This window comes from Cibotium barometz, chromosome 23, assembly GCF_041138505.1.
Source record: "Cibotium barometz isolate CiBa-2024 chromosome 23, ASM4113850v1, whole genome shotgun sequence".
Classification (NCBI taxonomy): Eukaryota; Viridiplantae; Streptophyta; class Polypodiopsida; order Cyatheales; family Cibotiaceae; genus Cibotium; species Cibotium barometz.
In genome coordinates, this window is record NC_141068.1 from 47495475 (window position 1) to 47510880 (window position 15406).

General features: G+C 43.3%; 2 protein-coding genes across 2 annotated transcripts in view; both read right to left on the bottom strand.

Annotated features, from left to right (window-relative positions):
- LOC147626019 (uncharacterized) overlaps nt 1-15406 on the bottom strand; it is a 43741-nt gene that overhangs the window by 11111 nt on the left and 17224 nt on the right. Inside the window, exons 3-5 of the mRNA XM_086817887.1 lie at nt 3071-3103; nt 2092-2185; nt 1633-1721 (exon numbers count right to left, since the gene is read on the bottom strand). Of these exons, the coding sequence (XP_086674013.1) occupies nt 1633-1721; nt 2092-2185; nt 3071-3103 (216 nt within the window). The remainder of the gene's footprint in view (nt 1-1632; nt 1722-2091; nt 2186-3070; nt 3104-15406) is intronic.
- On the bottom strand, nt 3812-6184 carry LOC147626020 (uncharacterized). The gene is made up of 2 exons (XM_086816988.1): nt 4421-6184; nt 3812-4279 (listed from the first exon to the last, which is right to left on the bottom strand). Exon 1 carries the CDS (start codon nt 6182-6184, stop codon nt 4817-4819), a length of 1368 nt encoding a protein of 455 aa, XP_086673114.1. The 3' UTR covers nt 3812-4279; nt 4421-4816.

Consider the following 15406-nt stretch of genomic DNA (forward strand, 5'->3'; position numbering starts at 1 on the left):
TGCTCTACTATTTTGTGAAACACAGCTTGTAAATTCATGACACAATTAGTGCTTGGTGTAGATCTGACAAATTTTGTAAACAAATGGAAGAAAATGTGCTTTATTATTTTTGTGACACAAAGCTTTAATGAGTTTTAAACATATGCGGTTTTCTTGGATTTCATGTTTTTAATTACATAAATTTTTAAATCACCACTTGTTTAGGCTTTCTCTCACACTTCACAAGGAATTTTGAGTAGAGTATTTTAACTACACAATTTTTTAAATCACCACTTGTTTAGGCTTGCTCTCACACTTCACAAGGAATTTTGAGTAAAGTAAAATTCTAACACCCCCAATGTAGGTAAATGTAGTAGATACTGATAATTTTGAGTAAAGTAAAATTCTAACACCACTTATGTAGGTCAATTGTGTTGTTAAAACTTTTTTTTTTAACGGCCTGTTGCAACAGTAGGAAAAAAACGGCGAATTGCAACGTTAGGAAAAAAAACGGGTGGTTGCAACGTTAGCATGAAAAAACGTCATTCTCAACGTTCAGAAAAAACGTACCTCTGTAGCCTGGTCACCGTAGCACATTTCCAAGACTCAAGTACACTCAAGTACAGTGCACATTCCAAGGCATTGGCAACATTGAAATTTGAGCTCAAGACACTCTCTCTATCGAGTTGGGCAGATCTAGACGCCCGAGGGTTCGCGGATCCTCACATCGGAGACAGTGCCTACACTGGAGGATTCAGAGCATCATTGCGAGGCATCGGGCTCGTCCGACCAGGCATCTCACTATGGCAGCCATCCGGCAGAGACCCATGCTATGAACTCAAAGCGTATCTATATCTTTTCATGCTTGTTTTTATCTTTTCAGATCTTGTATCTAAATCTATTCATATTTTTTTTAAATCTTTTTAGATCCTATATCTATATCTATTTATATTGTTTTTATCTTTTTGGAATAATTCATAGAATCTTTCCATCTCTCAAGAACACCTATAACTCACACCTCATAAAAATAATTATGCCTTTTTTTAAAAAGAATTTACACTCTTTCTACATCATCTTAACCATGTCCCATAAGGCTCACATGACCAATATATATATCACATATCTAAATTTATATTTTCTTAAAAAAAAGCACCATTATTACTACTTTCACCATTTGAATTAATTTTCAATAGCTTGAAATTCTCATGTATGCTCAATTGTATCTTTTGGTTGATTAATTTGATAGCACTAAGATTTTTTCTTTCAGAAATGTTTGGATGAATAGGATATTTTATACAAAAGAAGTTTACATGTGATAAGAAAAACACCACTTATGAGAAAATAAAAAACACAATATTATTTTCTTTCATTTGTGAATGAATTGTGAGCACATGAAAGATTGACTTCACTCATTTATAAATCAATTTGTGAGCACATGAACACCTTTAGAACATAAGAAATTATTGTAATAGATACACTAATTATACCTAAGCATACTTATGTAAGCCTATTTACCTAAGCTTGATTTTTTTATTTAAAACAATGAACTTAAATAAGCTTACTGCTATCTTCAAAGATTTCATTTGAAAAGTCGAAAATATATAAGGATATTTTAGTGTGCAATTTTCACGTGTATATCAATTTAGAAGTTACCCTTGAAAAGTTGATATAGGTCGTTGCTGTGATAGATACTAATGTAGATACTCGATCCACAATTTCACCTCCAGAATCTCTTAATCTAGCTAAAATAATCTATGAGATTCCAAAATCAATATTCAAAGATAGTTTTAACATAATTCTAAGGTAAGGGTTTTACATGTTAAAGAAATGAAAGTTGGCCATTTAAAAGTCCCTTATTAACATAAATCTAAGGTAAGGGTTTTACATGTTAAAGAAATTAAGGTTGGGCATTTAAAAATCCCTCATTAGAATGTTTTATCTTAAACTAGCTAAAATGATCTAAAAGATTCCAATATCAATATTCAAAGATAGTTTTAACATGATTCTAATGTAAGGGTTTTTTTTACATGTTAAAAAAACGAAGGTTGGCCATTGAAAAACCCTAATTATGTTTTATCTCAAGCACAACATCATGGAAGGAAAATATCTTACCAACACACTCCATTGATCCTGACTTATCGCTTGTTGTAGTCAATGTAAAGTCAATAGTTTTGGGCTTATTTGGCTCTAAACTTAGAACCAATGCCTGTAGAGTATAGTCAATTGACCCCTTTGATTTTAGAGCTATCTATTTTATAATATCTCAAAACATATTAAGATAACATTCACGAAGTTACACAATTATAACATCTACAAATATTTTGAACAAAGTTAATTTTTATTGTTATGAATAGTAACCATTTTTAAACACATATTTAAAGTTAAAAACTATTACATACAAATTTTTGAAACATGTCTTCTTTTAGTAATTTCACTTGTTACTGTTAAATAATTGATATTTTGTTTGATCTAGCATCTAAGCCACATACAAATCTTGTTGTCTTGTAAGAAATTGCAAGTGGTAGGCAATTGGAGTTTTAAAAAAACAAAAATCAATTTGTCCTTGCTGGGTGTTTATGTTGAACATAATTGAAAAAGTCTTCTAAGTCTTAACATAGTTTTTTTAACCATTGTTGATGCTTTATTGTGAAACTACTATGACTTGATACTGAGTTTAAGAAATGTAGATCCAAGCATTCAATTAAAGTAGCTTGCATGAGCAAGTGTGTGCATCGAGTAATCAATTATAAATCTTGCATGGGCAAGTGTGTGCATCAAGTAATCAGTTATATTGTAAGACATGATTTATAAATTTATAAATCTTGCATGGGCAAGTGTGTGCATCAAGTAATCAATTATATTGTAAGACATGATTTATAAATTTAGATCAAAGATTTAAAATTGGGACCATCTATACTTAAATAAAATTCAAATACGAGAAGTCACTTAAAACTTTTATCGAGCATAATCACTTAAAAAAAAAACTTTTTAAAGATTTTTTATGAGGCTCTTATGTAAAGAAAGAACATAATTTTGCTTTAGATCATAAGATTTTAAGTAAGGGCCATTGATTAATAAAAAAGACATTTACCGGTGATGCTCTCACGCCAGATGAACAATTTACCTGCAAAAACAATTTGGATAAATTATGAAGTTATTTCTACACCCCCCCCCCCTCTCTATCTCTCTCTCTCTCTCTCTCTCTCATATTGCTACACAAACATGCGCCTCAGGCCCATTAAGAGAGACAATGCTTTTAGGCTCACTTTTAGGAAGAACCTAATATGAAATGTTAGCTAATTTTCTACTTTGGTTCATCACCCACCACCGACGTGATTGTGTGCACTTCTTCTTTCTTGGGATTAGGAGAGGAGTGGGATGGAGTAGAGTGGAGAGATTACATTATTGGATATGGTCACATATAATCAGTATTATGCCATTAGTGCCACATGCCATAGTACTTGCAAGGTTTGGATCAACCCTCTTTGTTGCATTTTTTTAACATGTTACTGTGTGAGCATTGCATGCATGTATGTGTTTTGTGTCTGCAGATGTCCATTTACTACCGTTATGTGTATCTCGCATAATATTTTTAACATGTTATTGTGTGAGCATTGCATGCATGTATGTGTTTTGTGTCTGCAGATGTCCATTTACTACCGTTATGTGCATCTCGCATAATATTTTTCTCACGCAAGGATGCTCTCACTTGGTCTTGCTCGAGGTTGTTTGGTCATGGCAAGAGATAGAAATGGCAAAGTCTAGAAGCTAAGAAGATGGAGATTTATGAGAAAAGTGAGATTGGCAATATCAAGAAAAATGAACTATGTGAAGGCCATCATGATAATGTCTCCTTGTCGTGATGACGAGACCAGCACATAAGAATAAACGGGCGCACACACCAAGTGTAAAAGAAAAGGATGCTTTGGAGGCCACAAAGGAGAATGGAAGAGGGGGCATACCTGCCATTTTAAAAAGGAATTTTTAAGAAGCGAAAGGGTGCCTTTGGGGGTGATGCACCTTTTTGTTGGAAGAAACTATTGTGTGGAGAGGAGCAGTGGTGGGTGAGAAAAACAAAAGGGGGGGGGTTATTCATGCGCAACAGGCATGAAATGCAGATAGCAGTGCCACCACATAGAGCAAAGTGTGCATGCAACACCATCACGCGGCAACAATGTGCAATAGAGTATCACACAGTAGCGCCCAACATCAACAAGACATGCCAACACGGGATCTTTCTTCTTTCTCTCTTTCACGTTGAAACGTTCACCCTCTTCTACACAATCGAGTGTTGATATACCTATCATTGAAACACCTCTCAGTTCACCTTCCATAACACTTTCCAAAACTCTTCAAGTAACTCACATTCTTACACAGCCACCACCATTACCCCACACAAGAATGATATCATCAGCATATAATAGAATGTGTACAGTCGTACCTGAGATGTCAATCCCAGAGCCTCCTCCGTGTATGATGTAGTCTGCTACCTCGTCGATGTATAAGCCAAAGAGTGTCGGGGAGAGAGGGCAGCCCTGCTTCACACCAATGGTGCTACATAAATGAAATGCTCACCCTGTAAGCCGGTGTGATCCTCAGCTCTCCCATGTTGGAATCTATGTATAGCTCGAGATACCATATCGGTAGTAAAGAAAACCGATGAGGTCGGTGGAGTCTCGGTGGGGTGAGGGATGAGTGGCTGGTGCGGAACATCATAAAACCCTTCTGCATAACTCTGCCAGCGGTGAGGATCAGTAATTGGGGTGGGGGGGCATGGCTCTCTGAGTCGTCGCCAAGCAGTGGCTACATCTTTTCTCATGAGCATGTGGTAGATGTCCTAGTATTGAGCCTCCTCATATGTGCGTCGCTTACGGCGTGTAAGAGACCGCATCTGTCTACTGGCATGCTGCTGTGTTATTTCCCTTTTCGCTATCTGGGCTCGGAGATGTTGATGAAGCTCTCTGCACTCATTATCATACCATCTATTCTGGGGCATGTCCCCGGATCTAGGTGGTTTCCCTGCCTGGAGATGGTGTGGAAAGCTGTGGCTAGTTGCTGTGTGCAGTATGTGTGAAAGCTGGGCCGTCAGTACATCGATGGGTGATGTAGGGTCCATACCAAAGAGGCCATCATGTACTTTTGAATCATAAATGTATGCAAGCTCCCGGGTAAACTGGAAGATGGTACGAGATGCCTGAGTGGTCGGGGGTGGCAGATCAAGAGAGCTCCTAAGAGAAAAAGCCAAATAAGTATGGTCCGCACCAATGGGGCATGTAGGGATAGTGAAAGAGTCTATCAGGTCTGTGCTCTCCCGCGAGCCCAATATGTAGTCCACAGTGCTGCTGCCTCCTGATGATGGGAAACATGTGAGTCTTTCCGATTTTGGCCATTGTGACATCCCGTTATAAATAACGAGATGGTGTCTAGCGCCCAGGTCCAGAAGGTGTTGCCCATAACCTGTACTGTCTGGCCCACTGTCCTCTGACATCCTCGTGGTCCTTGCATCTACATCGTCTAGTGCCTGTAGGATGAGGGGATCTGTGAAGTCGAATGATTCACACTGTCGATTCTGTGTGCGTGCATTGAAGTCCCCCATCACCTCCCCCATGGTCGAATAGTGTAGGATATCTGCGGATAGAGTGGCGTATGGAGACTCACTAGGAAGGGCCCCTCTCTCCTCTCCTCCTCCAATCTGGTCCTCCATGTGACCTGTGTTGAATCTCGACCCCTTCGGCGGGAAGTAGCATATTGCCAAGTAAACTGTTCTCACCTCTGAGAGCTGTAGGCTAATCCACATGTAGCGTGCCTCTGGGTCTCTCGACACCACCCTGATACGCTGGTGTAGTGCTCGTCTGAATAGTATAGCGATCCCACCTGAGCCTCTGGAAGTGCCCTGTCGCATCCCTTGTCTATACACTGATTCCCACTGGTACCCCGCTACCCGTGGTGGTAAGCCTCTCTCTGGGCTTTCATGTGTCTCTGTCAAAAACATGATGTCCTGGTTCTCCATAGTCTTCCTGGATGTGTCCATAGAGCCCCATTGTAGTTCCAAACTGCTACATATATCTCCTTGTGCTTCTTGATAATTTCCTGTGTCCCATAGGCCATATGGCGCTATGCCACCATCTTGCCCTCTTATGTATACATGGCCGTCTCTGTAATGTGCCTTTTTCCCTTCAGCACGTGCTGCTTTAATTTGTGGCATGCATGATTTCCTATGTTGTCTCTGCATCCAAGTTAGGTCATCATCAAAGTAGATGGGGTCCCCTGGTAGGTTTCTCAGAATAACTCTCAGTCTCATGAAGGTTTACCTGCTCACTTCGTCTGTGAACTGTAGCACTAGGGCTTTTTTTTGGGTGGGGTCCTTGGGTGGGGCTGTCCTCCATATCTTGGTGAATGGAAGTGGTGCATCCTCCGCATGGCCTAATTTTATGCATAAGTTTCGGCCGTCCGCCTCAGGGGTGCACCCCTCTGTCTCTGGAATACTTGTCACACGTATGTTCAGGCGACGGATTCTCCTCATCTTCTCTTCATCTAGTGTGGATTGGACCATGTGCGTGTCCTCTTGTACTTCTTTCTTAATGTTTTTCTTGACCACTTCCACCCATCCTTCTCTTACTGCTTCCATCTTGCCCTCTAGGGTTTTGGTAATCGTCTGGGTGAGCTCCTCCTTCATGGCTTCTTTGTCTGCCTCGAGGATTTCCCCTTCTTCTGGGCGTTCACGTAGTGAAGCTACTTCGCCTTTAAGCTGGGCAATCTCCTCCTGCATTGTTTCCTTTTCTTTCTTCCATGTTTCTGCCTCGGTCTCCAGCTTAGCAATGCGATCGAGGAGGTTCTTCTGGACAGTGTTGATGTTGCTGTCCGTGGTTTTCTTCAAATCCTTCAGCATCTTTTCGAGCTTTTCCGTACGTGCCTCCATGACGTTTCTTTTGTCGTTAATCCTTGTGGGCTGTGACTGTTACTTCAGCAGACCAGGGTTGGTCTCAACATGGTGCTGACCTTCAGGAGAGAGAGAGAGAGATGGAGGGGACAAAGGGCGGGGTGCAGGCGGGCAAGAGGGCGCACAGGTGGGAGGGAGGGGAGGGAGAGATGCGCAGGAGAGAGAGACGGGGGGAGGGCAGAGAGAGAGCGAAGGGCAGGCAACGTGAGGGGGGGGCGCAGGTAGGCAGCAGGAGGGGGGGCGAAGGGCAGGCAGCGGGAGAGAGAGAGAGAGAGAGTGAGAGAGTGTGGGTGAACCTGCTCAGTCCAGAGTTTTCTACAGCCCGCCGGGTTTGCTTAGAGAGTGAAGGTGTGGGAGAACTGGCTCTGCAACTCAGCAGGCATGCAATCCTGCTGCCAGCCCCCCAGTAACCAAATGGGAGAGAAGAAAAAAACACGTACAGATGTTGCAACCCGACTGTGTGTCCAGAAAAGAAGCCGTGTAGTTGCAACTCAGCCCTCGTGCAGTCCAAACCTGTACTTCTTTGTAGCCAGCCAGCAGTCCTTAGCTTTTCCACGAGCCAAAGCTCTTGCGTGTAGCTGCAATCCAGCTGCCTGCCTTCCAAAGAGCGAAAAGCACCACATGCGCAGCTGCAACCCGACTTGCTCCAAACAGAGTCCTCCAAAAATTCCGTAGCCCCCCGAAAAAGGGCAACGATGCTCCCAAAAGGGGTTTTTTTTATTTTAAGGTTTTTACAACCTTTGTCCCCTTGTCCCCTCCACACATGGGGTTGTTTTAATAAAACCCTTGCCCCAAGTTTGCTTTAATGAAACCCTTGCCCCAAGTATGAACATTAAAAATATGTCTTGCTCACCGACCACCATGCTCACACTTGTGCTGCACAAATTCATAGGGTCATGACATGTAGGTGTATGAATACACTAATGCAGATTGGGCTGGTAGCATGTTAGACAGAAGGTCTACTAGCAGGTTTATGTTTTCCTTTGGGAGTGGTGCTATTACATGGAGCAACAAGAAGTAGTCATCAGTTGTTGCCATGCCAAGTATAGAGGTAGAATACACGGGTGCTGCGATGGTAGCATGTGAGGTAACTTTGGTTACATAAGCTACTTGGAGATTTAGGGCTGCATGTGGACACGTAGGTTGTCATCTATTGCGACAACCTTAGCAGCATACAGTTGGCCAAGAACCCAGTGTTTCATGCATGGACCAAACACATAGAGGTTAATTATCATTTCATCAGAGAGAAGGTCTTAGTAGGAGATATTGATCTCATGTACGTCGCACAGAGGAGCAGGTGGGTGACATTTTCACCAAGGCCATAAGAGTAGAGAAGCTTCATAGATTCCTCCCTATGCTTAGAGTTTGGAGATAGAGTTGAGTTTGAGGGGGAGTGTTGAGATGTCAAGCACAACATGGGCTAATACTCATGATGATACTCATGATGCACATGGGTGACTGTTCCACATTTACACCACTGGTGTGTTTGATAGCTGACATGACGGATCTTTACCAGCGATTCTACAACTAGTCTACACCTACCTAGTCCAACCCAGTTATGGCATACTTATCTTGCCAACTCACCTACTTAGTGTGTTCATATTATGGACTGCTTGTACATAACACTCTAGTACTTATGTTGGTTTTCAGTTATCTTTTGTAGCCTTGTTTTGAGAGCAAGAAGAAGAAGAAGATTTTAGCCTTCCATCTTTGTGTGTGTCTTGTCTTATCCATTGTTGTGTGAGTGTGTGTGTAAGAGCTTGAGCTCTCTCTCCTCCCCTAATCTTTTCAAAAGAGCCATAGCACTTGTTGGTATGTACGCACCACTAATTGAAGGAGAAAGCACAGGCGGAAGCATAAACAGTAAACATATGAGAGAGTGCAAAGGAGATAGAGAGAGTTGGACAAGATCACCTTTTATAATAGCAATATAGCTTTACAATGGCAATGGTCAACAATTGAATGTTGAACTATGTGCAAGTGGATTGGATGATGAAGTGAATAAAGGGGAACTCCTTATATAGTGACTCAGTGAGCTGGCCGACTGCCTCTAGGGTTGGCTGACTGCTTATAGGACAAATAAATAGGAGAAATACAATAAAATGCCCAGATAAATGGCAAAATCCTTAGAACACTGAGATGCACAATTCTAACACCCCCTCTGCAGCTCATAGTGTGCAAGAGTTGGAAGAAGATAAGTCTATGAATATGCAACCATGGACCCTTCAGCACCGCGAATACACGAATCACCTCGGAGAGAGCACCCACCAACCTATTTCCTTGAAACAAGATGCCACTACGAACAGCAAGGAACTTTGCTTGGCCACGAAATCCTACACATGTGTGCAGTGAACTCCAAGAATAGATGATGAGGTGCTGGACACACCGCGCCCATAATCCCCAACAGTGGACGGAACACATCACGTCCCAAAAGCTCGAACAATGAACTTGGAACAGATCCAGTTCATAATCTCTGCTATACCAAAGATAACCATGTCCTGCCAGATGTCTAATGCTTGGAACTCCGAATCAAGGTCCCCATGCACTAGTAGGTGGAGCTGTAATCAGCCTCCTCTCTTGTCCACAAGCCTCTTCTAGTTGGAAGAACATGGGGGGAAACTGCATGTGTACTAGAGAAGCACACTATCTGGGGTCTCCTGAGCCGGAAGCGCCCTAGGAGCCCTAGAAGTGGTACTAGAATCTGTATCACTATCCTGTGTCGTGTCTTTGCCTTTTCTCTGAGATGAAGCCTTGCCCTTGGTCATCCTTCTTCTTGGACATATATCCTCTTTTCCCGCAAGAGAAACGAGGACTCCAAACTTTCTTTTGAATTGAGGAAAGTGCCTGGGTAGAACTGTTGACTAACACCTTCAACTTACCCTATGAGATGAGAACGGACTTCTCCTCCAAAAGTAGGGAGCTAAGATCATCAAAATCCAACTGAGTGGATGTGACCTGGCACCGCAAAGATCGAGAAATAACATCATAGTCCGGAGGAAGCTTGGTGAGGATAAGAGCAGCCAACTGAGAAGAGGACAAAGCAGCACCCATAGCCAGTAATTGGTCATAGATAACTTTGGCCTTCATGAGAAAAGACTGTATGGAATTGCCTTCAAGAAATAACAAACCGTAGAGCTTACCCTGCAAGGTAACTGCCCTCATCGATGAATCTCATGCAAAGAGATCCTCCAACTTTGACCATAGCTGATGAGCACTGGTGGAGAGAGTTTGCACTGCTGGTGAGACCTCCTTGGTGATGGTCTGCACAAGCACAGAATGCGCCTTCGAGTCCCGATTCTCCCAATCTTGTAATTCCACAACAAATTTATCCTCCTGAGCCTGAGTCCACCTCCTAGAGTTTTGAGGATGCTCGGGCTTCAGTGCCCTGAACAATGTCCCACAAACCCTTGTGGATGAACTAGACCCGCATCTAAAGCTTCCAATGAGGGTAGTTGGGTCCTTTCAACTTGTCATCTTTGTTTGTAAGGGGGGGAGCCATATCCACAATAGCAAAGAACAAATCTCAGCTCTCAAACACTTCTCTCAAGTGCTTTTCAACGAAGCGAGGCACTAGGAACAATCAGCCCCCGGTCCAAGATCCACCGGGAACATCCTACTGGAAGGGCAGGGACTCGTGGAGGAAGATGAAAATGTACAGCCACTTGTCTGGCAACTCCGCATGCAAGAGAACTCACCAAATCTGATGCCGATGCAGAAAACACAGCCACAACTCCAACGTTTGCCTTTGTAGAAGAAAACGCAGCCACCAAAACTGGCCGGATAGCCTCTGTAGGAGAAAACGCAGCCAAAACACTTCAAGATCTGCCTCTGCACAGGAGGGTGGCCTAGGAGGCCAGATGGTTTAGAGACATCTTGGATTAGATTTGGCACAGTTCCAAATAGGCTACATGTTACATTGGACCATTATCTCACAATGGTTCACACATGGAGTATGTAGACTTTACGCTTAGATGCCATGTCCTGACATTGTAGGGCTTGAACGAAACCCAAGATAAGCCCCAAGATAAGCCTAGATGGCCATGGGATGTAGCATTATCTAGTTCATCTTTATGGGCCGATTCTATACCACAAATGATGGCACCAACTATGAGCACGGACCTATGTGGTCATGACATTACCTACATGGTCATGTCATGGCTAGCTTGCATATGCATGCCTATATAGATACACGGCTAGAACCTTTTCCAGACATTTCATCTCTCATCACTATGAGTTTACTCCCTAGCTTGTACTAGCATACAACCTTCATCTTAGTAATTGCATATCATCCATCGAAGCTCCCTTCATTGAAGCACACGGGTGTGGGGCTTTGCCATCATATTATATCACTTCAGTAATACAATATTCTTCTCTATCTTTGTTATTGTGCAATTTGAGTTTTAAAGTTTTGTGTTGTGAAAGATCCTACTTCTTGTGAGTTTTCTCTTATATACGTTGTATGTGTTGGATCCTCTTACATGGTATCATAGCTTTGGCTCAATATAAAACTTGTTTGTCTAGCAGTCCCTTAAGAAGAAATCTTCGCAAGACCCCACCTACCAACATTCAGTGTTGATGATGGAAAGCTTAATGGTACCAATATCCTCTTTGGAAGTTCAAGCTTAAGGTTATTCTTTCCTTGTATAAGCTCTAGGACACCATTACTGGTGGTGATGTTCATCCCCCACTAACAAGGGATGCATATGGAAACCCTATACCACCTATTGTTGACCTTGTCTAAGCTTGGAGACCAAGGAATGCAGATGCTCTTTGTGCCATCGTCACTAGCGTGGAAGGTAGCATGTTGCCTATGGTTCACATGTCTCCACAATCGTAGAAGCATGGGCTTTGTTACATTGCTACTATAAGACATCGAGTCCCTGAAGGACTTGGAACCTTGATAATCACCTTCAACAAGAGAAGCTGAATGAAGGTGAAGTGGGCACTCGTTGTTGTCTAAGGGTACTATCATCGCCTAAATATGATAGTTTTGTTATATCATTGAATGGGTGTTAGGCCTACTTCTGTTACATTTTCAGGAGTTCAGCTCATTACTTTGGGATAAGGAGATAAAGATGGAGAGTTGCAATAGTGGCGAACAAGCTTTCTCTACTAGCACAAAGAAGAAGGTTAAGGATTCTAACTCTTCAAATCAGAAGAAAAAGGTGAAATGCTTTGTTATAATAAGAAAGAGCATGCCTTTTGGGATTGCCCGGCATTAAGATCCTTTTGGACACAGCTATCTATGATTGTTTGAGAAGACTTTCCCACAGTTTATATGTACTCTTTTCTTATTATTAATAAAAATACATCTTCATTAAAAAAAATAATAATAAGAAAGAGCATATGTCTTAAGAATGCAGGAAAAGGAAGGCAGATGCCAAGAATGGCATTCTAAAGGCCAAGGAAGAATCTAGTCATGCTGTCGAAATCGCGCTATTTGTTGCCATTGAGGAAAGTGCAGTGAGACATCTAATACTACAGCACATGATGATTCTTGGATCATTGAGAGTGCGGCTTCTAGATAAACGACTAGTTGCAACAAGGATTGATATTCCTCCTTGAAGCCTATGGGAGATGATATAGTGATGAACTTTACACATCATAAAAATGAAAACTCCAAACCCACCAATACTTCCTCTTGAAGCACCTCTCAAGAGGATGGCTAGATATTCTAGCGTGGGTGAGAATGTCAATTGACAAAGAGCATAAGTTAACTAATGCTAGCCATAGTATCATCATGTCTTGGGAAACTTGGGTATCTTTGAGACATCCAACTAACCCCTAAAATCTATGCTATGCTAGATGCTACTGGAGAACCAACTGATACTCCTCATAAAGGGTATCATACAAATTGGAGAAAGCCAAGGTCTGGATTATAACAAATGATGAGTAAGGAGAGTAGCCATTGTGTCTTGAGCATGCTCAAATGCCTGAATGTGCCTAGTTTAGACACTAGGGTTGACTATAGGTGGTTGGTAGATGGTTAAAAGATGGCTCATGTAAACTTGGCACTATGATACAAGATGAACATGAATCTTAATTGTAAAGCCTTTATTTATTTATTCAGAAAGAGACTTCTATTAAGCATGAGAAAAACATACAAAAATCACAGCTATAAGCCGGAAAAGAATAGAATCACCCCAATATGTAAGGTGATTTCAACCACTGAGGAGCATCATGATGCCATGTAAGACCTGTGGTACTAGAGGAAAAGAAGATGCCATGGTCCCACTCCCGCATAAATATCATGCGCTTCGCCTGCGGAGAACGAGAGGGCCCCTGAATGCGAGCCCAAGTAGCCATAAGAGTATGGATGATATCACCCCATATAGTACTAGTGCACTGAGACCCAAAAATCTGGACACCCTCAATAGCCTCCGTGCATCTAGCTCTCCAGATCTGCCATGCTGTAATACTGGCAACAATCTCCCAACTGGTGTCAATCCTCTATCTAGGGGCTGTATAATTAGAGTGAGGAACATCCTGCAATAAACCATGCTAGGCAATACCTCTACGAATGAAAATAGCAGAATCTGCACGAGCCATGTTCCCGGAGGCTTCACATATATGCTTATGTTCCTTTCGGGTAGCACTTGAGGGGTTCTGCTTGGCAGCAGGGGCACTCATTAATTGGTACAAATCTGTTGGTTTTTGGGTTAGTGATTCACCGAGAGTTGCTTGGGGTGCAGAGCTTGGTTTTACTTGGATCACCAGAGGATGCACTGCTAGATATTTGGGATGCCAAGTTGGGATTGATATTTCTCCTGCAGAGCAGTTTGCTCCGATACTTATGAGTATCCGGAAGAAGCTCCTCCATTGGAGCTCCAGGAGATTAGATTTAGCTTCCAGAGCTTTGGTGGCTAATCAGGTATTGCTTGCCTCAGCTTGGTTTATTGCCTCTTGTTGGTGCTTCTCTCGTGCATGCCTTGGCCAATTGCGGAGATTCATCCGCAATTTTCTTTGGTCGGGTTTGGATGGCACCTCAGACACTCGTGCCAGGGTAGCTTGGTGTCGGAAATTCCGGACACGGAATCCCCTGCCTCTATAGCTGTCCATCCAACAGCCTTGGAAAACACCACGAGCCTGGGGCACCACCAGCACACAGGCTGGAACACTTCTCACACAATTCACCACACCACCCACACCAGAAAAACAGCACTAAGCAGGGGCACCATAGACAAAATAATTACCCAACAAACACATACAGTCTTGTTCCCACGTGTAAACATACACAGCACCATCCACAAACAGTGCTAAAACCAAGGCTGTTTTTCACAACAAACTCTATGCTATTTTCACAGTTTCAAAGAGCCCTCGCTGAATTGCATAGGCTGTCACAAACTGTAAATACATGAACACCGCGTTCTGACCAGGTCCCTTTAATCTCAAGACAAGGAGTACCAAACAGCCTCGAGTTCACAAACCCACACAAGCCTGTCTCCTATCTTTTCCTGAGATACATCCCTCAGTCCCTGTACACGCAGCCAAGTGTCCATGCATACAGCTGTAAACACAGCCATTAAAAACAGCCCACAAGCTCGTCCTCCAGAACAGCCCCGAAGCTTTCCCTGCAGTTGGCGCCACCTTCTTTTTCACTCTGCTCTCTCCCTTAGCTTCATTACCCCCGACACCAGCCTCCTTCTCTTGGTTCTCTGCAGTCCCCACCTTGTTACAGTTGACGCCCCCTCTTCGCTCCTCTATAGTCGGCGCCAGCCTCCTCTTCTCTACGTTCTCTGCCTGTGCCTCAACTGAAGGCAACTCTCTTGCGCTACCAGCAACACTGCCAGCTACAAAGCAAAACCAGGCGGCCCTCTCAAGCAATCACCGCTAGCAAAGGCAGCTCTCTCCACACGTCGGCACCACACTCCTCTCTTCTCGTCTTCTCTACTGCAGCCAGGCAGTGTACCTTTTTCTGTCTCCTTGCAGTCCCCAGCCTGTCGATGCCCCCCAGTCGCCGCCACCAGCCGCAGCCAAGACAAAAGCAAGGCAACTCCTTTGTTCTGCCCTCGCCAGCTCTGCACAGCCTCTCTCTGTCATCACCACCACCACCGCAGCAGCCCACTCAAAACCCAACTCTCAACTCCCTGTCGCCAACACCAACCTGCTCGCCCGGCTCTACTCCTTCATTTCGTCGCTCCAACCACCGCCGCGACCAAGCAAAACCAAGGCAACACCTACCCCAAACTCAGCTCCGCTCTCTCCCTTAGCCAAACTGCTGTCTCACTAGGGAGCTGCTCCTCTCCATTTTTTTGCCGGCTATATTGGTGTCTCTCTCTAGCCTGGAGGATGGTCACGATCCTTCTTCTCTGCCGAGCCGCCCAACATACTTGTTTCGCTACACAACTTACCAAACATGGCTATTGCCCATGCGTTGCCATCCACCTTCACGTGGTTACTAAAAATGGCCAACATCTACACACATTAGGCGCCCAAGAACTATATCCAAAATCATCCCACAATCGACCAACCATCCTCGAGGCCATA

Coding starts and splice junctions, on each gene's coding strand:
- LOC147626020 (XM_086816988.1), bottom strand. CDS start 6,184: ATGCCACAAATTAAAGCAGCACGTGCTGAAGGGAAAAAGGCACATTAC.